The following is a 26,576-nucleotide window of genomic DNA, read 5'->3' as shown; positions in this document are numbered from 1 at the left end:
GTACCATGCCGAGGCGGTGGCACCAGTACCGAAGAGCCACCAGACCGCTCCCTACTGTACCTACTGCGACGGCGGACACTGGCTGGCACAGTGCGCCGAATATAAGACACTGAACCCCGTCCAAGTGGACCAGTGGCGTGAGGCGGCCCAGGCGGGCGCCGCTTACCACGCAGGGGCGGCCCAGGCGGGCGCCGCTTACCGCGCAGCACGGTGCGGAGCCCACCAGAAGGTCCAAGGCAACCAACCAACAGGAGTGCTCCACATTGACCAGCATAGCGGGACCCCCCGTGTGCTCCTCAAAGTGGTCAGAGTGCTCCTGAGCTACGAGGACAAGGTCCTGGACACTTACACCGTCCTGGACGATGGGTCTGAAAAGACTCTCCTCCTCGCTTCCGCAGCAGCCCAGCTGGGCCTGCGAGGTGTCAAAGATACAATGACCATACGCACCATCAGAAGGGACCAGAAGACCATAAAGGGTGAACAGGTCTCCTTCGAGATAGCAGCGGTGGACCAGCCCGAGAAGCAGTATAGTATAAGCAACGTCTTCACCAGCCACGACATAGGCCTGTCTCAGTACACCTACCCCATCCCACAGCTGATGGCTAAGTATGTGCACCTACGTCAACTACCTATACCGCTTATCAACGGCGCCACACCGACCCTGCTCATCGGCTCCGACCACGCGGACCTCATTCTCCCAATTGAAGCGGCCCACGTCGGACCCAAAGGATGCCCAGTCGCGGTTCAGACCCGACTGGGATGGACGCTCCAGGGCCCCCTCTACGGACTTGACAGTCAACCCACGTCTACACGCTGCCTACACACAGAGGCGAGCGACACCGGCCTCTCCCCCGTAAAGCAGAGGCTATTGACATTAAGCGAGAGGCCCGTGAGAGAACCGTGGGTACCAGAGGGAGTTCGGAACCCCATCCCCCTCAGCTGCGCTCCAGACGTAGCTGACATCGAACCCAGCACCCCAAGCGACTCCTTGACGGGGCGGCCGGGACCGGCCCCTCCTCAGATGGGGTACAGAGCAAACAAGAGAGACAGACGGAGGAGGAGAAAGCACAGCCAAGCACAGATCAAAGCAGTCTCAGGCCCGCTCCCTCCTAAGCCCCCCTTCATCCCGTCCAGTCGTCATGACCGTAGACCAGTCACTACCCCGAGCTGCGTGGCCGGCCGGCCGCGTAAGCAAAGTGACCACTGGTGCCGACGGAAAGGTCAGAGTGGCAGAAGTGCTCGGCCAAGGGCGGACCTAGAACCGACCCGTGGCGAGGCTGATAGAGTCGCCAAGGCTCCCCGACTCGCCTAATGACGACGACCATGACCCATGACTTTGTGAACTGACCGACCCCTCACAACGGACATTGAGTAGTGGACAGTGCGGTTAATCTGTCTCTGCTTAGCTAATTAGGTGGGACTAATTAGGGGGCGGCTGTTACAAAGGGCCAGATTAAACCGAATATATGTATTTATTGATTGATATATATTGCATAATATTTGTATATCGTTTGATATCCCTTGTATATTCTTTGTACATATGCACGGAATATCCCTTTAACCTAGTAGTCTACTACAGCCCATAATAGTTCATTCTCTCATTGGACAAGAACCTGGCGCCAGCAGACAGGCCCCTTGAGTCAAGTTCAATAGTGCCGACGAACATGTCCCAACTAGCCCCGGTTCCGCGTAGGAATACGGCTACCGAAATACGAATGGTACTATTTGTTCACCGTGCATATAAATAGGGCGCAAGAAATGTAGAATTCCTCTTAGTCCCTTGTCCCGTTCAGTCTCGTTCAGTTCCAGTTATCCAAGTGACGTCTCTCCCCACTACGCAACGTGGGCAGATTAGGGCTCGCATCGCCCCAAGATAGAGTCTCGTGTTATCCTACTACGTTTGTTTAACGTATCGTTCGCTCCCTACTAGTAAAAGCCTTCATTACGAGTCAAAGACCACGTGAAGTGGGTAATTGTGCGTCTACATAGAGCACTTATTGCCGCGTGCTGATAGGATAGTAACGTCAAGTTCAACCGTGGACTACCGTGCACCACGGAGGATACCTACACCGGTGATTGCAGAGCCACCTGGCAGGATTATTATTCTTCATTCTTCACCAAGCTGCGGGAGCAGAGAACCGTCTACCCCACTGCTGTGAGATCTACACATGCCCGTGAGGACATCACTCGAGCCCGTCTCTGTCGGAGCAGAGACTCCACGGCTTCATCTGCGGCGCGCACCCTAGGATTACAGCTGCTGCTTTCCCCGCTGACACAGGGGTGATATCGCCTCCGTGGACCCTTGACTTTGTATAGAGCATTGCCTCCCCCTGCTGGCTTACAACCGGTAGTACCTAGGGATGCCCCCCGGACCCCGGTTTTGAACGGGAACCGGTACTATATTAGAAAATACCGGAGTATTTATAAGCTCCGACGTCCTCGGTACTGCTATCGATACTCTAGAGAAATTATTATTATTATTATTATTATTATTATTATTATTATTTAAAAGTTGCGAACGATCCTCTCTCTGTCTCTGCACGAGAAGCGAGCGGCAGCAAGCCATTACACACACTTGTCGCGAGCCACTCACACATACACGGGTAGGGACTGGAGGTGCCTGTCCGTGGCTAGCTACGTTAGCTACGGATCTAGTAGTCAGTTTCAGTGTTGCTGGATGGTACACTCTAACGTTAACGTTATGCCGAGTTCATACTACACTACACTTATGAACTCGACATAGCGATAACGTTAATCCGTTTCCATGAAGTGTTTAATTAGCAGCAATCTGTTCTGTTGTTGAACATTTAACGTTAACGTGGCTAGCTACGGAGCTATATACCATCCAGCAACACTGAAACTGACTAACGTTAACGTTATGCCGACTCGCCGAGTTCATACTACACTACACGTATGAACTCGACATAGCGTTAACGTTACTCCGTTTCCATGAAGTGTTTAATTAGCAACAATCTGTTCCGTTGTTGAAAATGTAACGTTAAGGTAGGTATCCGATGCACTTCCGGCGTGGACAGGAAAACGTCGTGAAATCGTTGTAGTCATTTTGTAGTCTTATTAACTAAAAGATTTTAACAAAATAAAAAGCAGCAGCACTATTGCATAACTGAGTCATGTTTGCTATGTATTTCTTTCTTTAGGGGAGTAGGACATTTGTTTCACAGTTTTAGCATGATGTTTTATAGATGGCCAGGTTAAACACAGGTTTTTGTTTTTTAAGAGGGGGCCGGGGGTTTGATTTGATTGAAGTTTATTTCAAATATGCAACACAACAAACAAATATCAAGTACAGATATAGCCTTAAGCCGTTCAAATAATAATTTATAATTTTTTTTAAAATTTAAATATATTTAAATAATAATCTAAAAGAACCGATAAGAGTATCGATAAAGTACCGAACCGTTAAGCAGTATCGATAAGAGTAGTAGTATCGATAAAATCCTAACGATACCCATCCCTAGTAGTACCCCCCTTTCAGTATCTCCAGTATCTCTCCTGAGTACCATAGATAATTACTAATATTCACTATTGACTTGCCTACGCACATTCTTTGCCTTATAAGCGCATTCAATATAACGTATATTTGTATTCTTGCTGTAATAAATATTCTAAACAAGTATTTGTGTGGAAACCGTGTTATTGTGGAGAAGTTCTCATCATATACCTGTGTACGGTATTGGCCAGTAATGTACATAAGACGGTAGTAGTTTAATGATACTAATACTTGATTAATACAGTCAGGGAATTGTACCCCTCAGTTACATTTAGAATTGTATCCCTAATGAAAGAAGCAAACTCATTGCATTTGTCGGCGGATGGGAGTTCAGGGGCTACTGTATTTGTGCCAGAGGATTAGTCATCAACAGGGGCAAATAAATAAGTGTGTGCATTATTAATGTGTTGGTGATGATGTGTCAGAGAAGAAAGATTGTCTAAGCGCTTTTCAATTCCAGATTGTAGGGTTGAAGTCTCTCTGTAGACGTCATAGTGAACGTGGAGCTTACTTTGTACAGATGCAGCGTTTCTCCACAGTGTTTTTTTGCTTCACAGAAGTTGATTTCACCCCAACAGCTGCAATGACGTCAATAACATTAGCAATTTGAGAATTGAAAGGATCTAAGAGATCATTAACACTTTTACTACTACACTACAGACGGTTCTCTAGTGTGGTAGTGAAGGGGTTAACCTTCTGTAGCGTGGTTGTGAAAGGGTTGACCATTTGTCAAGGGGCAGTGAAAGGGTTAACAAAGGGCTGAGGTAAAAGTTGGTGGCTGGGAAATAGCCTCCATAAACAGGGCTCTAATGTTTTTTTTTTTTTTATTTATCTTTATTTATCTCGAACAACAATAAACACACAAATTTGAAATAACTAAAACTAAATTAAAAAAAAAAAATACAAAAAATATATATATATATATATCTTCCTAGACATGGAAGCAATTGTCAACATAGCTCAAGACAAATGGTTTTGTTCGAGAAAAAAAATGGTAAAATGGCTGCTTTTTTATATAGCGCTTTTATCCAAAGCGCTTTACAATTTGTTACTCACATTTTACCCATTCACTCACACATTCACTCACACATTCACACACCGACGGCGGAAGCAACCATGCAAGGTGCCAACCTGCTCATCGGGAGCAATTAGGGGTTAAGTGTCTTGCTCAAGGACACATCGACACGCTGCCCGGGAGGAGCGGGAATCGAACCGGGAACCTCCGGATTGCCAGACGACTGCTCTACCTCCCGAGCCACTGTCGACAGAAAGAAGCGAAGCTTTATTTCATATACTATCATGAAATGTGCCCGCATGAGCCCCCACCTGTGCCGAGGCTAGTGGGAAATCGTGCTCGAAATAAAAGAAATGGAAGCCTGCCAGACGTTTTTTTTTTTTAACAATTATTTTTATAATTTTTTTTTGACATGACATAAAACTAGACACACAAGCATTAACAGTAAATATCCACAATAAATCACAGGACTATACATTCCAGTATTTGAATCAATATAAATGTAGTTTACGAGATATATACATAATACTTGCAATACAATACAATACATACATATGCTCTCGCTCGCTCTTCCCCCCCCCCCCCCCCCTCAGGACCCCCCTTGGATAATCCATCCATTATTTCGTTTCTAACCAGGGATTACAATTCATATGCTAACCTTTATTCTCTCCACCACTTCTAACCAGATTGCAATGCTGGCTTCATTGACACCTAAAATTCTTGCTGTAGATATCTCTAGATAAATCACATCGAGATAGGTAAGACCTTGCCAGACCTTCTAATACTTTTTAGTAGAACCCTTCAGAGTGAATCTAAGGTGCTCCAGCTAGAGGTGTGCCAGCACCTCCTCTACCCAGCGCTTAGGGGTCTTCATCCAATTAAACAATATCAATCTCCTCGCTAATGGTGAAGAGAAGGCTATTGCATCTTCAACGGTGACTCATCTGGTGCTACACCAAAGATGGCTGGGCTAAATGAACGAGAAGGTTCTAAAATAATTCTCTCCGGAACTCATTTAAGGCTGTGACAAATGATGACTTGAAACCCCTTGTGATGAATAAATCTAAAGTATGGGCCCGGTTGTGGGTGGGCCCGGAGACCCCCATATGGAGACAGTCCGAAGGTGTCAAGTAAGTTATTTGGCATTGTTGGGGTTGTCAGTATGAATGTTACAATCTCCTTATATAGATAAATCATATTCCATGGAGATTATGGACAGTAATCTTCAGCAAATTCATGAAAGAAACTATTTGAATACTGTTTGTGGTCTGTAATGAGGAGTAAAACACAAGGAGTTTTCAGTACAGCAGCAGCAAGATGTTTAAACCATGAGAAGTGTTTGAATGCGTATTGAGTCCAGTCCTAATATTGGGGAATAACGTTGCCTAGTTGGTCATATATGTCCAATATCGGTGTAGATCATATTGAACACTGACCACAATCTTTAATCCGGAATGTATCGTCGTCGTTGGTCCCAGCTCGAAGCAGATCGTTGACCGTATTTTCTTATGTCATGCTCAGGTTGGGTTCCTTTCCACCCTGTTCAGGTGGGACCAGGGTGGAAAGGAACCCACCCGGATCATGACAGGAGAGGAAAAATGGCCGCCGTGTGAATACGGTCAATTGGGACTACTGTGTGTTTCTAATGTGTGCTGCTCACAGGAATAAATTATACTGATGAAAAGCTCCCACGCATAATGGTAGGATCTTCAGGGGATCTGTGTTATTATACCAGACCAGTCATTTGCATAGTGGCCTCTAGGTGGCGGTATGGAGCCACGGAGGGTTGAGAACCACGCCGTGGTAATATTCAGGACATGTGTGTGGTTCCGCTCTTCTGCTCTGTGTTTCGTTCCGCTGCCCATCTGAGCGAGACACTCAGAGGAATTGACTGGATTATTTGCATCGTCTATCTTGAATAAACAATGTCCCCACCCCCATCCGGCATCCACCCAAGCTTTGTCCTAGACAGAGATGTCCTCCATCTCGACACGCACACACACACGCACACACACACGCACACACTCACACACACACACACACACACACACACACACACACACACACACACACACACACACACACACACACACACACACACACACACACACACACACACACACACATTGTCTGTTCATACGCAGATGTGATCATTAATTTCCCTCTGGTAAAGTGCAGCATGAATACCTGCAGAATGAAAATGATGATGATGAATACTGTTGATGTTTAGCCCATTTTCCATGATTCTAATTGTATTTCACCCCAACCCAACTCTCAATGTTCAATATTTCGCCCTCACTCTCAATAGGTGGAGTCCTTCATTTGAACAAGTAATGTGCCTTCTAATTTTTTGTAGACATGGATTGTTTTCTCAAGGTTTTGATTTTGACGAAACAGCGCCACCGAGTGTTGTCAAACAGTTATTACATCACACTGATTTGCATCTAACACCATTTGCTTTTTTTCTCTCTCTCTCTCTCTCTCTCTCTCTCTCTCTCTCTCTCTCTCTCTCTCTCTCTCTCTCTCTCTCTCTCTCTCTCTCTCTCTCTCTCTCTCTCTCTTCTCCTTACTCACTCCTCGCCCTATGCTGTCTCGTGGGCTGTGTAGAAGGGGTCCATACAGAGGAACTGGACAACGATCTAGGTAGGTCTCTCTCCCATCTCTCATTACTGTCTTACATGGACATCTATGTGTCATCTCCACATGGCCAGTTCTGTCCACCACCAGCAATACCCTGGCTTACAGCAGGCTTGTCCTCTGGGGTCAAGTGAATGCCTTTTGATAATCTAATAAAGAGCACATGATAGACAATTTTCAGGGACCACTTTTCTCCTACTGTGCTCTATAGGGCCAATTCCATCTTCAATTTCATCGTGAAAAATTACTAAAATATAAGCAGTTGCCCCAAAACCGAATGTTTACTTAATATTTACCATGCATTCGTAAGAGGGGTGTATTCAATAATATTCACCTAAATCAAATAAAATGTATTTGTAAGGCCCGACAACACACGTTAATGTCCCCATGGGCCGGACACGTCTTCTTTAAACAAGTCAAGAAGAAACATCACAATAAATCAAGAATTTTCCCAGTAATTCCACGTCTTGCCAGTGTTAAACTAAGAGTGGTACCCATTGACCATATTCACACAGTGGCCATTTTGCCCTTATGTCGCGCTCGTGTTGGGTTCCTTTTCGCCCTGTTCCCACCCAAGGTGTGAATATGGTCAACGATGATAGAGCTCTATCTTTTATCATTGGTTTGCTATTTGTCTTTGTAATGACTTAACAGAATTTAGCTAGTCAGTAGCTACCATTGTTCAGGGTGACTCATCACTAATTACAAAGTAACTTGTTACTGTAATATAATAATAATAATAACTTCATTTTATATAGCGCCTTTCAAGGGACCCAAGGTCGCTTTACATAGGGGGGGGGGGGAATAGCAAAGTAACAGACAGTGGACAGACACAACATATACATATATATATATATGTTGTGTCTGTCCACTGTCTGTAATCACATAATTGTGTCCTATAACAAAGTAATGTTCCACCACTCCTACGCAGAACTCTCTGTGCCTAGATGTCACACAGCCTGAAACAGCGCTGCCCCAAGACTCAAGAGCCTTATAACTGTCACCATTCACTGACTGCCGCAAACAAATTAGCTTGAAGGAAAAGACTAAATAACTTTGAATTGTGTGTGTATACATTAAAAATATTATATACATATTAAAGCTTGTATGAACATTCATGAGTTATGCGGCGATATAGTTATCAGAAAATTAAACGGACTATATTTTCTGTGTAAGGAAACCATACCTTTATGCCTGACTTAACAGTGATTTAACATGGCGGCACAGGTGGAGGGAAATATTTGCGCTTTTTCAACTTATTGTCAGTTTGTTCTTCTGAACTATGCTTAGAAACGATAGAGGGAATAGTTAAAGGAACACACCGACATTATGTGAAATGTGCTTACCATCTCAAGGTAGAAGATAGATACCAAGGATCTAAGATAATGGTCCGTATCCACTTCCATTAATGTGTGCTAAGCTAGGCTACTTGCAGCCGGATAGCTTTCTACTAAAAGCACAGAAAGTAAATTGGTATCCATCTTCTTGTCTGACTCTGGAAAAGACGGTAAGTGCACTTCCTATAATGTTGGCGTGTTCCTTTTAATAGAATATAATTGATTTAATATGTAAGGTGTTTGAGCAGCACTAGCTAGTTTATGTCCTCTTCGTAAAAAACAGCGAAACACCACATCTTGTGGCGACGTGCAAACCGTTCCAATGTCTTTAACTGCATCACTGATCTACATTATATTATCATTCCCTCTGTCTTTTATATGTATTCAAATGAATGTTGTGATTATTCCCTCTTTATTATTATCACTGTAATAACTTCACATGGCTGCAGTTTAAAGTGTGCTTGGCTGAGAGAGGAGGGATAAGGACCCGGCCACCCTCCTAACGCGCTGCAGACGCGTTCAGCCTGTTGAGTGAGAGTAATGTCACCAGTGGTGTAGCTCATTCATATTCCCAGGGAGTAATAAGCAAGTCATTAATGTTGAGAAAAGTAATCAGTAATGTGTAATAATAACTCTTTGACTAATGACCCCAACACAGGTAGTTAGAGATTAATTAGTAGTTCCTTAGCTTCTGATTAGGACCTTAAATGTGACCGATTTTAAAGGTGACTTCACCAAATATCAATGGTGATTAATTTAGCATATGATCTCATACACATCCCAAAACTATAATACATTTTGTACACATTCATTTACTTCCGACAGTTATTGAGAGTTAAAAGGTTAGAATCTATATTGTCGTCAAACGGCTACCTCTAGGCAAAAGATGGCGATGTACTTTGTTTACCGTTTTTGTTATTGTCTGATGTGTGGGTTGGATTTCAGTGGGTACAGGGGCGGGGTTGCTGCTGTTGGCCACACCTCAGACTCTGCCAAGAGAGGTCTAGAGAAATCCACACTATAATATGTTACTAAACTCCAAGCCACACGTCGGACCAAAACAAGATAAAGTGAACAAAGCGCAGTAGCAAGTGAGGCCCTTTTTCCTAGAGGTCGCTGATCGGCGGCATTACAGATGATGCCTTTAATGAGTTTTAAAGCGTCCTCCAGTGACACTGAATCTATGTGTTGTGTAATTTTTTACTCAAGCTCAATGAAATAACGGCTGATCGATCTACATCATTTCATTGCACCGTAATTATTTAATGTAATTATTATAAAATTATAAATATAATTATAACAAATGTTGGTCCCCTAAAATGATGGACAATGTATAAAAAGGGCTACAATTCACTTCATATGGATGTAAGGGCAACTTTAAAGGGGCAGTTCACCCAAAATAACAATAAAGAAAAACATATGTCCCCCCCTTACCGAGAGTACCATCTATCCATCCAGATGGAGTTTTGAGAGATCTGCTGTGGAGTTGTCTGCCGTCAATCCATCACAATGAAGCAACTGTGTAGGAGTAATTTTCCTCTACAGCTGACATGAATGTAAACTGTGTTAGAAGTCCTTTCCTCCGTAGTGGAAAGCAACCCACTGTTAACCTCTCCAGCGATGTGAAATAGGTGGGAAGCCTGAGGGCTTAACCAGGATCTAGGGTTCAGTCCAGTTAGCAGCCCCCGGACGAGGGCTTATGTCCATCAGTACATCTTAAATGGGTGTTACACCGTGAACACCGACCGGACCGGTGCTTTTTCTAATACGACAGTCCTGATTGGATGAATGTGCTCAATGACTATCGAGCGGCAAAATCCGATACAGGCAGAGTGGGCTTGGAGGGGGGGGGGGGGGGGGTTGTTATGCGATTACTTCACTTCTCTGAGCAGTGGGATATTTGAGACATGCACACTCGTGCACACACACACACACACACAAAGAAACACACACACAGTCGCCTTAGTGGAACACAGCCTTGCACAGGAGAAATCAAATACACTGCTATGGTGAGAGAATGAGATGCAAACAGTTTAATAGGCAATTTGTCACCCCCGACTCCCCCTTCATCTTGAGGTGTGTGTGTGTGTGTGTGTGTGTGTGTGTGTGTGTGTGTGTGTGTGTGTGTGTGTGTGTGTGTGTGTGTGTGTGTGTGTGTGTGTGTGTGTGTGTGTGTGTGTGTGTGTGTGTGTGTGTGTGTGTGTGTGTGTGTGTGTGTGTGTGTGTGTGTGTGGGGGGGGGGGGGGGGGGGGGGGGGGGGCTGCAAGGTACAGAAAGCAGGAGAGGGAAAAACACTTCTTGATGCGGTGCCCATATTTTCACTTATTTTAATGCATTTACTCAAAGAAAGGTTTGGTGTCGAGATGGCTTTAGCGTCCCGTGGAGAAATATCACACGCGGCACACAGATACACACACAGGTACTTCTCCTGCAGGAGCAGAACTAGTGTAGTGTGAAATCAAGTGGGTGATTAGAATTTAGCGCGAGGCGGTTTAGCGTGTTGTTCCACTCGGCGGCGTCTGAATGACAATGCAGCAGCGGCGGGAATGTGCAGCGTTTATATACAAAACACTTGGCACTGTAACCCCGTTCACACCTCGCGCTCGCTCGCCCGTCTGGATGGTTCCTGCCTTCCTGGGAATTGCCTTCGTCTCGATTCGACGAAGCCGGCGCTGTGGTGGCAGTGGAACCGGCTTCGTTGAGGACAGATCCTCGTGATCGATGTAAATGTTGTATCGCTTGTATTTAGATTGTAAAACAAATTGAGTTAAGTATCGTGTGATTTTGTGTGAAGGCCGGACTAGCAAAGTAAGATTTTCATTGTATGGCAAACTGTCTTTAACTGTGTGTTATGTACCAGGAGCCTGATCACTCCTGTGTCACTGTGCATGCAGGCCTGATCACTCCTGTGTCACGGGGCATGCAGGTGAGGGCTGCCAATTAGCTAATTGGTGCTGATTGGTTACCTGCTGGCATGGTAAAACCAGGCCTTCAGACACACATGCAGGTCTGTCTGTGGTTAGGGGGAGAGTTGTCACATTCTTCCAATCCTTGTACTTTAGTTATACCAGTAATTCCTTGTAGAGTAGCATTTTTTAGTTTAAGCACGGGTTTTGGTGTTGGTTTGCACATAGGTTGCGTGCCTTTGAGCCAGGGTCGTAACACTGTGCACATGACAATGAACAATCTTGAATCTTGAATGTAAAACACATGGTGGATCAAAAGTACAAGTGAGAGAGGTCATTTAGAGGAGTGTGTGTGTGCACCTGGGCCACCTGGGGTACACTGAAGAAGAGGAGGAGGTCGCTCCCAAGACTTTTGTTGGCTCATGAAGAGGGGTGGGGGGGGAAAGTGGGGCGCCCCCCCCCTAAAGGTGTGAGATTTGGACTATTGTCTTGATCAGACTGTGGAATTATAGAGCTAGATTCCGCCACACTGGTTCGCATTGACTGCTTACCAGCTTGCAGGGGGCAACAGTGGCTCAGGAGGTAGAGCAGTCGTCTGGTAATCAGAAGGTTCCCGGTTCGATTCCTGCTCCTGCCGGCAGCGTATCAACGTGTCCGTGAACAAGACAAAGACACTTATTAACCCCTAACTGCTCCCGATGAGCAGGTTGGCACCTTGCATGGTCGCCTCCGCCATCAATGTGTGAATGTGTGAGTGAATGGGTGAATGTGAGGAACAGATTGTAAATAAAAGCGCTATATAAATGCAGTCCATTTAGCTGGCGATTGGTATTGGTGGTCAAGGTGTATGGATAGTGTATCATATATATATACAGGTTAGATACTGGATACTCTACCCTTTCACTTATTACAGCTGCGGACTCCTCTCCACGCGGCCTCTCCTCATTAGAGAGCAGAGGGGAGGCTCTACGAGGCTGATGACGGTAATTACTCTCTACAAGCACAGAGCCCCAGGTCTAATTGGCTGGGGCTAATGATATGCAAATCTGATACCGCACAGGAGAGGATTATGGGGGACGTACGCACGTTTGTAGTCATTTAGAAGCCACTGACATTTTTCTTCTCTGTTGGATGTCAGCCACTAATGTCTTCTGTTGTAATCACAGCATAGAACTAAAGTCAGACGGCTCTGGGTGAGATAATGACTCTCCACCTCCTTGCAAAGGCAATTACACGCAGCTGAAGTGGGCCTAGCGATGTGCATGTCTGCTTCTAATCAGTCTTGATTAACATGGATTTGGGCTTGATGATTATTTTGTATGAAAGTTCTGTTTTGTGTGTTTGTGTACATGTGTGATTGCTTTTGTACACACAGACAACAGAGTTTTGGGGTGTGTGTGTGTGCGTGCGTGCGAGTGTTTAGGCCGTTACAAGGTCATGATACCCACTTGTCTCATAACTCTGCATTCAGACTGCCGGCTGGCTGCTACAGGTGGCTGTATCTCCACAGGTTACTTGGCACCTACTGTATAGGCAGGACATACACTACAGTATAGCAACGGCAGCATGTGATATGGTGAGTCATTTCTCACGCTGCTGGTGGTGTGAATGCACACAAAATTTGAATAAGTGCATATAATTGCTAAAGAGGTGTTCTTGGGACAGCAGAGGTGTGTGTGTGTGTGTGTGTGTGTGTGTGTGGAGGTAGGTATACTTGAGAGGACTGTCTCTTTACAGCCCACCATACTTGAGCTGTAAAATTGATTGGCATTAATATTTGGTTGACAACTGGGTTAGGCATAATACGCGTAATGCATAATAGCCTTTATGGTAAAGGTTAGCGGGTTTGGAAATTAATGTAAGTTGATGTACTCACAAGTCACAAGTGTGTGTGTGAGATTTTGTCTGTACATGCAGACAATGGTTGCACTCGATGCCTTCTTCTGGAAAATGTCTGTCAGTGTTGCACTGAGTAAACAAAGCCAGCACAGCAGCAGTGAGTCCACTGAAGGTCGCTGAAGCAAACACTAAAAGATGTGGAGCCAAATCAAGAGAAAAGTCCCAGTGCCATTCCTTTATATTCTATTCAGGCAAAATCGTACATTTTGATTTGATGCATTGTTTAAAAAAAAAATATATATATATATATATATATATATATTTAGCTTGATTGGCGGTCATACATTATTTAATGATTTAATAATTGATTATGAATTTTGCAGAACAATGCATCCCCATCCATACAGACAGTTGTTCTTCCTGTCTGTCAGTCTGCCTGGGGCCTGGTCTGCTCTTCTCTGCTGTGTGAAGTGTCTTCAGGGGGAGGGACTAGAGGCAGACAGCCGGGGTAGTGGTGTCATCAGGGGGAGGGACTAGAGGCAGACAGCCGGGGTAGTGGTGTCATCAGGGGGAGGCACTAGAGGCAGACAGCCAGGGTAGTGGTGTCATCAGGGGGAGGCACTAGAGGCAGACAGCCGGGGTAGTGGTGTCATCAGGGGGAGGGACTAGAGGCAGACAGCCGGGGTAGGGGTGTCATCAGGGGGAGGCACTAGAGGCAGACAGCCGGGGTAGCGGTGTCATCAGGGGGAGGCACTAGAGGCAGACAGCCGGGGTAGTGGTGTCATCAGGGGGAGGCACTAGAGGCAGACAGCCGGGGTAGTGGTGTCATCAGGGGGAGGGACTAGAGGCAGACAGCCAGGGTGCGTCTATGCCAAATACAACGCAGTTCGGTGTCCGGGTTCCTCTGATTGGCCACTAAGCCCACGTGACCGCGCGCTAGCACGCCCCCCTTATCGCCCACTGCCGCGCTGTGAAGCGGAAGGGTTTCAGCAGCAGCGGCCGTCTTCTTCCGAGGCGGCTCGTTCAACAACGCCAGACTCAAGAAACTGTGTTCCCTTTGGATGTGTTCTCATAAACAATGTTTGTTTACACTGCACACGACACTCGAGGCTGCATGGGTGTAATCTCTCCTCTAGCTATATCAAAGCGGTTGCGTTCAGGAATCGACGTTGTGATGTCCTACGGATCTTCCTCTCTAAAAGCCCCACGCAATACAGCATGTCTTGAATGTTCAGGCAGGAATTGGACAAATAAGCTACATCTGGAATGAATAAAGTGATTTTTTTTTTTTAACTGTCAAGGGTACCAGCGTCTTTTTCTCCAGTAGCGCGACTAATATCCATATCAGTTACATCATCCAAGGTATTGTTACTCAATGTTTGTGAGCGTGGTTTGGAGATATTCACAGTAATTGTTAATTCAGTAAAGTAGTCAGATCTACTCTTTATTGAAGGTACTGATATGATATGATTCTACGATTAATACTACAAATGTAATGGTCCTCAATGAGTATAACAATTACACAAAACATTCGCTTTATATCAGCCTTTCTGAAAGAAGAAATGGTTATATATATAACTATATATATAATTTTAAATAAAAAAAATACCATGTTCCTTAGTCCTGTATTATGATCAAACAATTACACAAAAATGCATCCTATATAGACTCATATGCCAAAACATTCAGAAATACCCAAATGATGCGAGTTTGTTTTTTTATGACATGCACAACTACAAGCTTTTAAGAACACTGACATAACCGCTGAATATCACTGAAATCCAAGTTAATGTATATCTTAGAAGTTCTTTGTTTCATCGTACAAACACCCAAAGCTGTCATGTATGTTGTGTATGTCATAAATGTCGATATGAATTGAAAATGGGGGACCCTGATGTAAACAAGACAAACGTCTTTCTCTGGTCTGCATCCCCTTAACAATTGTGTGTATTGCGAGCCGCCTCGGAGAGAAGACGGCCGCTGCTGCTGGAGCTGGCGCCTCGCGTCGCCCCGCTGGCTCTTCCGCTTCACAGCGCGGCAGTGGGCGATAAGGGGGGCGTGCTAGCACGCGGTCACGTGGGCTTAGTGGCCAATCAGAGGAACCCGGAAACCGAACTGTCATCAGTGGGAGGGACTAGAGGCAGACAGCCGGGTAGTGGTGTCATCAGGGGGAGGCACTAGAGGCAGACAGCCGGGGTGCGTGAATACTTTACCCAAGGCAGTTGTCCTTCCGCGTTCGGTTTGCCCGCCCTGATTGGCCTCTCAGCGCCCAATCGACTATCGCCGTGCATCAGCTTTCAGTTCCACAGCCCAAGTCCTCTATATTAACGGCTCGCTAGTTCTGCCTCTACTAACAGCCTGCATTATCCAATTCATATCAATCGAAATAACGTATCTCTCTATATTAACGGCTCGCTAGTTCTGCCTCTACTAACAGCCTGCATTATCAATCCTCTCTATATTAACGTGATTCCATCAACACAACATAAATGTTCAAAACACGACAAGACCGTTTGCATCACTTCCCGCGGTTCTCGGCACTTATTCTACCAGTAGTGCGGTAGTTGTTGCCACGGTCGGTATTGGGTCTTTGGGTGAATACTTCATTGGCGGGTAAGAAGAACACTGATAGCGGGGTGTGGACCGTCCCGCGAGCCCCAGACCACCGTCCCGCGAGCCCCAGACTCTGGGGAGCCTCTGGGGCTCGCGGGACGGTGGTCTGCGGTGATGCAAACTTGGCGATAGTAGGGCTAACGCGATTGGGCGCTGAGAGGCCAATCAGGGCGCGCAAACCGAACGCGGAAGGACAACTGCCTTGGGTAAAGTATTCACGCTGCCCGCGTCCAATCAGGGCGCGCAAACCGAACGCGGAAGGACAACTGCCTTGGGTAAAGTATTCACGCAGCCGGGGTAGTGGTGTCATCAGGGGGAGGGACTAGAGGCAGACAGCCGGGGTAGTGGTGTCACCTGGGCCCCCAAGACTGACTGACTGACAGGCAGACATAATGGACATGGAATAGCTTGGTCCCCATTGACCTTGTCCCCAGTGGCGTCGCATGGTTAAAATGACAGAGGATGCCAAGTAAAAAAAACTTTTTTTTCACAACCTATGTGTCAAATGTTGTGGTGTCAAAACCACTAATATTACGTTCAGACGGTAGGCGCCGACGGTACGTGAAATAACAAGCCAGGAGACTAGAGCGTGTGTCAACACAGACTGTAAACCTGATGAGCATCATAGCTATTATAACCAAGGAATAGTCCGACCTATACTTTTACACTATAGTAATATAAAATCACGGGAGTCTTGATAGGTGATCATCAACAAAACGGGGTTTCCTTTATTTCTCTACTCCTCCTCCGACCTACACTCCAAAAACACAACCACCGACTTCTCACAGGCGCGCAGAGAGGCCACCTCTGACAGGCGCGCGCCCCCACTCTTCCCCAAGACAAAAAACCCTGGGACGTACCAACTGCACACACCACCGTGGGGGGGGTATATAACATCCCCCATTCCCTTGCAACAGTAACGTTATGCTACTGCAAGCTATAAAAAGGAAACAGTTTAATGTGACTGATCTAGTGAGCTAGAATCAGAATAGTCTACCCATAAATAGCTAATGTCAAATATAAATAACTTGACGGCCATACCAAACCATTAGTTTTGACAGGAGCTAACTAACGTTAGCTAGTTAGCTATGGAGGTAGATTTCTATCAAAAATAAACAAACGCAAAAGTATAATCCACAATCGTAAAAACGATCCACACACACATACCTCTCAATTTGTGTTTCGTAAATCATAAGGACACACTTGATCTGCTTAGATTTACGTACGGAATTCTAAGGACACGCTTGCTCTGCTTAGATTTACGTACGGAATGCTAAGGACACGCTTGATCTGCTTGGAGTTCCGTACGGAATTTTGAGACAAATATTTAGCTGTTTTCCCCGTGTGGATTCGTGTGTGAAGCTTCTTCGGCGCTACCGAACATGGCCCGATGTGTGTTCGGCTCATGAGAGCTACAAGTGGCCAAAATCGCACATTATCTTTAGCCCTAAGCATCAACATTCCATTATGAATAAATGCTCAAAGTAAATATATATAGTACCATTTTGAAGATAACAACTAGGGCTTTCAAATGATATAAAATATCTGTATGATTATCATGATTATTATTATTCATATCTTTCATATTTGATACAGAAATTATTACAAAAATCTTGTCCCCCCACCACATTTTAACAAACAACTGCATTGTTATAACACAGGGATGAAAAATTATGATCTTCTTCTTCTTCTTCTTCTTCTTCTTCTTCTTCTTCTTCTTCTTCTTCTTCTTCTTCTTCTTCTTCTTCTTCTTCTTCTTCTTCTTCTTCTTCTTCTTCTTCTTCTTCTTCTTCTTCTTCTTCTTCTTCTTCTTCTTCTTCTTCTTCTATATAATAATAATAATAACTTTATTTGTATAGCACTTTTCATACAGAGGTTGCAGTTCAAAGTGCTTCACAACAGTAAAAAAAATACAGGCATAAGCGGGCATAAAAAAGATAGACAGGTAGCAAGGTATGGCAAATCACAGTGTTTCACATTAGGATCTAGCATCCCAATAGGCTCTCCGCTTACAGTTTTCAGTAACACAAATAATAAAAATAGTTTAAAATGATTCAGTTTAAAAATAGTCCAAAAATTATAAAATAGAACAGACATAAAAAATACAGGCATGAGCGAGCATAGCAAGGTATGGTAAATCACAGTGTTTCACATTAGGATCTAGCATCGTAATAGGCTCTCTATTCAGTAATACAAATAGTCACAGTGTTTCACATTTGGATCTAGCAATAATAAAAATAGTTTAAAATGATTCAGTTTAAAAATAGTCATCAGTAAGAAGTAAAAAGTGCAATAACCGACACATGAATTTGATAGGCAGGGTATGATAAATCACAGTGTTTCACATTAGGATCTAGCATCCTAATAGGCTCTCTATTCAGTAATACAAATAATAAAGTAGTTTAAAATGATTAAGTTTAAAAATAGTCTAAAAATTATAAAATAGAACGGACATACAACAACAGTAAAAAATGTAAATAGCAAGGTTACAGTAAAAAGTGTGAAAAATAGTTTAAAATGATTCAGTTTAAAAATAGTCATCAGTAAGAAGTAAAAAGTGTGATAACCGACACATGAATTTGATAGGCAGTGTAAAATAAGATAAAATTAGCATAGAAAAGTAGGCAGGGTAGGAATAGTGCAGGTAAGTCATTGAAATGCCTGAGCAAAGAGATTTTTTAGAGGTTTTAAGCTGTCTTTTGAAGATGTCTAGCGAGTTGGCTTCCCTGATGTTTTGGGGTAGTTTGTTCCACAGTTTTGGGGCATAGTTGATAAAGGCTGCATTACCGATCCTCTTTTGACTGTTTCTGGGAGCCTCTAGTAGTCCAGCAGCTGATGATCGCAGTGTTCTTGCTGGCGTGTAATTTATTAGAGTGTTGGTGATGTAGCTAGGTCCCTGTCCATTTAGAGCTTTGTATGTAAGGAGAAGGACCTTAAAGTCAATTCTAAATGTTACAGGAAGCCAGTGTAAAGCAGCTAAGACTGGACTAATGTGCTCTCTCCTTTTGGTTCTAGTTAGCAGTCGGGCTGCGGAGTTTTGGATTAGCTGAAGCCTCTCTGTGGTTTTCTTAGGGAGACCTGTGAAAAGTGCATTACAGTAGTCTAATCGGCTAGATATGAATGCATGAATTAGCTTCTCAGCATCGTTCTGATTAATAAATGGTCGTACTTTTGCTATATTTCTGAGATGGAAGAACGATGTTTTTGTTACTTTGCTAATATGAGAATTGAAGTTCAGTTCTGAATCTATGATAACCCCGAGACTAGTGACCTCAGATTTGATCCAAGGGGTTAGTCCTCCTAGGTTCTTTATTAACGTTTCTTTTTTAGTTTTGGGGCCGATAATTAGAATTTCAGTTTTGTTCTCATTTAGTTTCAGGAAGTTCTTACTCATCCATTTATTTATTGCCAGTAAGCAGTCTGTAATGGAGCTAATCGCTGTATCATTTGGTTCAGCAGATATGTACAGTTGTGTATCATCCGCATAGCTATGGAAATCTACATTATGTTCTCTGATGATATCACCCAGCGGTAACATGTAAAGGGAGAAGAGTAAAGGACCTAAGCAACTCCCTTGTGCAACTCCATAGTTGTTGTCGTATATATCAGACATGTGCTCTCCTAGTCTAACATAGAATTTCCTCCCTCTGATATATGTTTTGAACCAGCTTAGCACATGTTGTGAGAAACCGACAAGGTTTTCAAGACGATCGATTAGAATATCGTGATCGATTGTATCAAATGCTGCACTGAGATCTAGCAGGACAAGGATGGAGATCTTATTCTCGTCAGAGTTTAGCCTGAGGTCACTGATTATTTTGGTGAGGGCAGTTTCAGTGCTATGATATTTTCTGAATCCCGACTGAAATTCTTCTAAGATGTTGTTTTCTTCAAGAAAGGAATTTATTTGAACTGAAACTATCTTTTCAAGTACTTTGCTAATGAATGGTAGGTTGGATATTGGACGATAATTTGCCATTTCATTACTATCCAAGTTAGGTTTTTTTAGTAATGGCTTTACAACTGCTGTTTTAAAGACATCTGGGAAAATACCAGTTCTAAGGGAAGTGTTTATGATATCTAGCACAGGGCTTGAAACACTATTAAACACCCGTTTGAAGAAAGCTGTAGGTATAGGGTCAATGTCTGAGGTGGAGGAGTTACATTCTGAGACAGTTTTGCAGAGTACATCTAATGTGATGCATGTGAAACTTCTCATGGTTACATTGCACGGTTTGCTGCAATCAGCTTTATTTCCATCATGAGTAATGCTGGCCCTGATCAAGGTTATTTTGTTGTTAAAGAATAGTGCAAGTTCTTCACACTTAACCGTTGATGACTGAGGAGGTGTAGGGGCAGTGTTGAGTAGTAGATTAATAGTGGAAAAAAGGATTCTGGAGTTTCCAGCATTTTCTGTAATGATTTTAGAGAAGTAGTCTTTCCTTGCTAAGCGGATGGTTTTATTATAAGCAGTTAAAGCATCTTTGTATATATCACAGCATGTGGTGGTTTTTGTTTTTCTCCATTTTCGCTCTGCTGCACGACATTTCCTTTTTTCTTTGTTGACAGCATTATAGTTCAGCCAGGGCGAGGCTCTGGTTTTTTTCTTTTTCATTTTTAGTGGGGCGACAGAATCTAATACAGATGACAGTGCATCATTGAGATTTTCTACCATTTCATTTAGAGAGCTGTCATGATTGTGTGGTTCATGTAATCTGATAAGATTAATGAACTTTGATTCAGCCTTGTCGTTTAGGAGCCTCTTTTTAACTATGATTTATTTTTTTTGTTTTAGTAAGGGTTATTTGAGTATCAAAAAATATACAGTGATGGTCGGAGACAGGTAATTCAGTTATTGAGACATTTGTTATGCTTAGCCCAGTTGTTGTTATAACTAAGTCTAATGTATTTCCAAGCTTGTGAGTTGCATTTGTTATATGTTGTGTTAGGTCAAAGCTATCCAGTAGATTTTCTAGCTCTATAGTTTTGGAGTCTGTTTTCTTATTAAAATGGATGTTCAAGTCTCCATTTAGGATCACCTTATCATATCCGGTAACACATAATGAGATCAGTTCAGAGAGCTCCTGTATAAATATTGGTGAGTGTCTGGGCGGTCGGTAAATTGTGACAATAATGATTGATTCTGTTTTCAGCTCAATGGCAAGATATTCCATCGACATGAACTCGCCTAGTTCCGTGATTCTAAACAAGAGTTTTGAGGAGAAAATTGCTGCAACTCCGCCACCCCTTCTATTTTTTCTGGGTATTTGATAAAAATTATAGTCTGGTGGAGAAGCCTCAATCATTATTGATGTAGCTGTGTCATTATTTAGCCATGTCTATACTAGGCAAATGCAATCTAAGTTATTTTCTTTAATCAGATCATTTACTAAAAATGTTTTATTATTCAATGATCTGACATTTAGGAGGGCTAATTTTATTTGTTGGACTTCTTTAGAGGAGGTCTGCTTTGGCTTGACCTTGATGGCTTTGAGGTTAATAGCAGGTGAACGCATTGATGGTGTATATCTGTTATAGCTTTTACCATGCCATTGGCTGGTTAAGATTACCGTTAAGATATATATATTTTTTTTTTACTGGTCATATTTTTGGGGAAGTTTGGCTTCCCTTGGCTTCCATGAATATTCACCACTGCTTGTCCCCTGTGTCCAAAAACTTGTCCTCATTCTCCCTCTCTCATTCTGTCTCTTTCTCTCCCTTTCTCTCTCTTTATCTCTCCCTCTCTATTTCTGTCTCTCTCTCATGCTCTGCCCCCCTTTCTCCCATTTTCTCTCTCTTTCTCTATCTCTCTGTATCTCTCACCCTCTCTCTCTGTCTCTCCATCTTTCTGTCTCTATATTTGTCTCTCTCTCTCTCTCTATGGTCTCTCTTTCAGAACTGCCACAAGGATGGGAGAAAATAGATGATCCAGTGTATGGAGTCTACTATGTTGAGTAAGTACATGTACATGTGGGTAAACACACACACACACACACACACACACACACACACACACACACACACACACACACACACACACACACACACACACACACACACACACACACACACTAGTGAGGGCATTCAATAAATGACACATGCATTGTGTATTTGCACCCATGTAGATGTGTGTAAAATCAAAATATGCACAAACATACAGTTTTAACTGTTAGATAGCGTACACTTAGTACTACTGTTGACCTCACTGTACTCAGTAACGTCTGGACCAGATCCAGTTATGTCATCATCAGGCACGTTGCATTTGGCTCCAGCTATTTTTGGTCCTCTGTGTTTTGGAAAAAAATGTAGGTCATTTTGTTTGTGTTGTTATCGTTTGGAAACGCATGCACGCGCCGTGGTGTGTGTGCATGTGTGTACTGTACGTGCGCACGTCTCATCTTGTGCAAGGCCCCCCGGGCGTCAATACAAATCCCTTTCATAGGTTTTTGATGTCGTTCAAAGCAAAACCTCTGAGGCACAAGGCACTGACATTTATGTAACATGTTTTTTTCATGATTTTTTTTTGTCTTGGCAATATTTTCCTATATATATATTATGTTATATTATTCACTCTTCTCCTTCATATTTCCCATGTTTGCTTTGTGTTGTGAGGTGTAATTCATGCACAGCCTGGTTATTAGCTCCCTCTGCTGCAGACCTCCGTTGTTAGTCTCATCACATTCCCTGATGGTGACGCCGAGGTTGAGGCTCCGTCGCAATGTCATTTATTCGCTTGATTTCGTCCCGCTGTATTTGTATGTGGTGACGGAGGAGACGCGTGTGTGTGTGTGTGTGTGTGTTGTGTGTGTGTGTGTGTGTGTGTGTGTGTGTGTGTGTGTGTGTGTGTGTGTGTGTGTGTGTGTGTGTGTGTGTGTGTGTGTGTGTGTGTGTGTGTGTGTGTGTGTGTGTGTGTGTGTGTGTGTGTGTGAGGTTAGTAGATGTGTGAGTATGTGGTTGTGTGTGAGTGTCTGTATCTGTGCATGTGTTTGTGTGTGAGGAGTTTTGCAGTGTCCAGACGGCATATTAATCAAAGCTTATCTCTCTCTCTCTCTCTCTCTCTCTCTCTCTCTCTCTCTGCTATTGCCTTATCCTCTCCTCCATCTCTCCACTTGTTCTTTTGTCTCTCTCTCTCTCTCCCTCTAACACTTTCCTCTTGTCGTTTTTGTGGGCTTGTTATCGCCCTCTCTGTTCCCTCTCCGTTTCCTCTCCTCTGGTAACACTTCTTCTTCATATATCCTTTTCTCTCACGTTTTTCCCTCCACACGGTGCCTCCCTCCTTAACCTCTCCCTTGCTCCCTCGCTCCCTGTTTCCTTCCTTCTTCCTCCCTTCCCGTTCTACCTCCCTCCCTCTCTCTCTCTCCCACCGCTATGTTTTATTTATCTCTCATTCCATTACCCGTTTTCCATTATTCTCTCATTCTATTGTTCCTCCACCTTTCGCCTGTAACTACCTCCTCCTCCTCCCCTCCTCTTCTCATTGCACTCCCAATGTTCTCTCCTTTCCCCTCTCTCCTTCTTCAATCCCTTCTTCCACTCCCTTCCTTGCCCCACATTCACCTGATATTCCTCTCCGTTCTGCCTCTCATTCACATCTATCCTTCCTTCCATCTTTCCCGCTTGCTTGCTACTTTCTTTCTTTCTTTTCCCTTTTTTTTCGTTTCTCTTTCTCATAATTTTCTCTTTCCCATTCTCTTGTCCTCCCATTCTATCTATACCCCCCCTCGTCCCTCGTCCCTCCCTCCATCTCTCTATCTATATATGTTCCTCCCTCCCTCCATCCCTCCTTCCTCCCTCCCTCATTCCCTCCTCCCTTCATCCCTCCCTCCCTCCATCCCTCCTTCCTCCCTCCCTCATTCCCTCCTCCCTTCATCCCTCCCTCCCTCCATCCCTCCTTCATCCCTCCCTCATTCCCTCCCTCCTTCCTCCCTCCCTCATTCGCTTCATCCCTCCCTCCCTCCCTCCTTCTTCCCTCCCTCATTCCCTCCTTCATCCCTCCCTCCCTCCCTCCCTCCCTCCCTCCCTCCCTCCCTCCCTCCCTCCCTCCCTTCATCCCTCCCTCCCTCCATCCCTCCCTCCCTCCCTCCCTCCCTCCCTCCCTCCCTCCCTCCCTCCTTCCTTCCTTCCTTCCTTCCTTCCTTCCTTCCTTCCTCCCTCCCTCATTCCCTCCCTCCCTCCCTCCCTCCCTTCATCCCTCCCTCCCTCCCTCCCTCCCTCCCTCCCTCCCTCCCTCCCTCTCTCCCTCCCTCCCTCCCTCCCTCCCTCTCTCCCTCCCTCCCTCCCTCCCTCCCTCCCTCCCGCTCTCCCTCCCTCCCTCCCTCCCTCCCTCCCTCCCTCCCTCCCTCCAGTCACATCAACAGGAAGACTCAGTATGAGAACCCGGTTCTGGAGGCCAGGCGTCGGAGGCAGTTAGAGCAGCAGCCTCAGGCCCAGCAGCCACCTGAAGGTGAGCGCTACATCCAAGGTTCGTTCCCAGCCCCCGCACCTGCAGGGGGGCGTCAGTTACTTTCTTTATATCCACGTCCGTCTGTCTGTCCGCGTGACTGTGTCCTTGTCTGTCTGCGGCTGCGTACTCACTTACAGGGTTTGATTTGGGACAAACACTGTAGTTTAGTGGTGTTTTGTCATTTTGAAAACGTTGACGTTATGAATTATATGCATCTTTCATCACTGTTAATTGAGTAAATGTAGCTTAGTGATTAGATTGTATATCTAAATAAATTAACCCGCCATAATAACACACGACCATACTTGACGTTATTGAGACCATAACTCTGAATGTTTCCTAAATGAAGTCCCTAAATCAAAGAAAACAACAAGCCCTTGACGTGTGAATTTGACAGTTTTAAGCATCTGAAAGGGTTCTTCTGAGAACATTCCGGAGCGTAAGTGTGTACAAGGCCCTGTGCGTCTGTGTCTATGTATCACAACTAATGCCTACTTGCTGTTGCCTGCTGCTGCTTTATGATTTGCTAATTAACTTACCATAAAGGCATAATTATGATTTGTGGCCGTACACACGCGGGCCCTTTTTGGAGTTACTTTGAGTTTTCCCGTGTTGCCTCTCTAACGCGAAGCGTCTTTTTCAAGGCGGTAAGACAGGTGAGTTTGCCTTCCGACTGGTTGATGCAAGGCACACACTACTACTACTACTACTAATAATAATCATAATGTTTGAACATTTTTGAAGCAGAATCTAGCCTTGGAGATGATTTGTTTTGAGTGTATATATATATATATATATATTATGCCACGTCAGAAACTAGACCCAGCTGGTTACCCTAGAGTTCTTCTCCTGTGGCTGTGTCCCTTCCTCACCCCGATCCTTAGGCAGGACGTCCCGCAGAGCTAGTCATTCTAAATGCAGGCCAGACCACAGGGGACCTCGGCTACGGCTCCCCACCTGCGCACTCAGCGAAAAACGCTGCCTCTGACTCTATTACCTGCTGACGTTTCTCCACCTCGAAGCTCAATATCTCTTTAAATTCAATACCTGCCAGGAGTTTTTTTATTTTCTTTTTTTTTGTATACTCCTGCATTGATTCCATCTCAATGCTCGGCATATTAATGAAGATTGCGGTTTGATCCGTATAGCGCGAGGCGGCCGCGAGGCCATTCATCACAGATATCGGCCATTGTGGAGCCAGTGAGGTCGCTCCAGTTTTCAACGGCAATCCATTGTAACTCAATGGGGACTCGTGACCTTATAGCCAGATTCACATTCATCCATTGTGGCTCAATGGAGAATATTGCAACGGCGGAACAGTCGGATCCCATATATTCAATTCAATTAAAAAAAATTATTAGTGCACTTTGGTCAAAAAGGTTCAAATCAAGGGGTCAAATGGAAATATGTCATTTTGACTGAGAATTCGGCCATCGTTTCGTCGCCCAGCCTTTATAGCTCGGTATCAGAACTCTCGGAGCCTGTTATACCTGCTCTAGGGCTGTACCGAATGTAATTTTTTTCTTTTACATTCGAAACTTCTATTGAAGTATTCGAATGAAGCTTCGAATGTCTGTTGTCATAATTTATGACGTAATCAAAAAAAGATATATCCTCAAACTACATCCTCAATTTGAATAAACATAAAGTGATTAATCTGATCAAATGAGTCTTTTTTCTTTTTTTTATTAAATCAACTTTCTTTAATGAATATAACTCTTCACTTTCATCAACATAAATAATCCAATAAGGACACGGTTGGTACGAAATGCGTATCACAAGCGGATGCAGAATTGATTAAAATGTTTATGACTAGTCATATACTATAATAGTATAATACTATAATATTAGTGTAGCCTAATCTGTATCTGCAACTGTGAAGAAAAACCCCATTGGTTTAAACAGAATGAATAGACGCATAATATATATATATATATTTTTTTTAACGTTGATTTAGAATTAGAATGTCAACGTTATGAACGAAGCTCCGAACTATACGCTACAGCCCTGACCTGCTCACCTGCTGTGTCTCCACGCGGGGGTAGAGCACCGGTGTGCCCTCTGGAGTGCCCTTGTAGAGTGTGTCTGACCCTTGCTGCTTGCAGAATGGATCGAGGACTCCACGTTGGCCGGGGCACCGCTGGCCTACCCCACCAACCACCAGGAGACCTACAGGGAGCCCCAGACGGGACCCCCGATGCCCAACGCCATGGGACAGAAAAGTAAGTCGTCGTCTGTGTGACTCGAGCTCCGGCGCTTTGTGAAGTCGGCGCCC

General features: G+C 44.2%; 1 protein-coding gene across 7 annotated transcripts in view; it reads left to right on the top strand.

The window, feature by feature from the left end:
* The window catches only part of magi1b (membrane associated guanylate kinase, WW and PDZ domain containing 1b), a 424,255-nt gene that overhangs the window by 308,126 nt on the left and 89,553 nt on the right, over window positions 1-26,576 (top strand). For 6 of the 7 annotated variants that reach the window (XM_084316722.1, XM_084316719.1, XM_084316720.1 and 3 more), the window contains 4 exons: window positions 7,134-7,169; window positions 21,755-21,812; window positions 24,204-24,319; window positions 26,407-26,523. In XM_084316722.1, coding sequence (XP_084172848.1) covers window positions 7,134-7,169; window positions 21,755-21,812; window positions 24,204-24,319; window positions 26,407-26,523 — 327 coding nt within the window. The remainder of the gene's footprint in view (window positions 1-7,133; window positions 7,170-21,754; window positions 21,813-24,203; window positions 24,320-26,406; window positions 26,524-26,576) is intronic. The other variant, XM_084316721.1, reaches the window with a different exon arrangement.

Source organism: Notolepis coatsorum (genome assembly GCF_963971535.1).
Source record: "Notolepis coatsorum genome assembly, chromosome: 6".
Classification (NCBI taxonomy): Eukaryota; Metazoa; Chordata; class Actinopteri; order Aulopiformes; family Paralepididae; genus Notolepis; species Notolepis coatsorum.
Note: the sequence above shows the minus strand (reverse complement) of the source record. Positions and strands in the feature narration are given on the sequence as shown.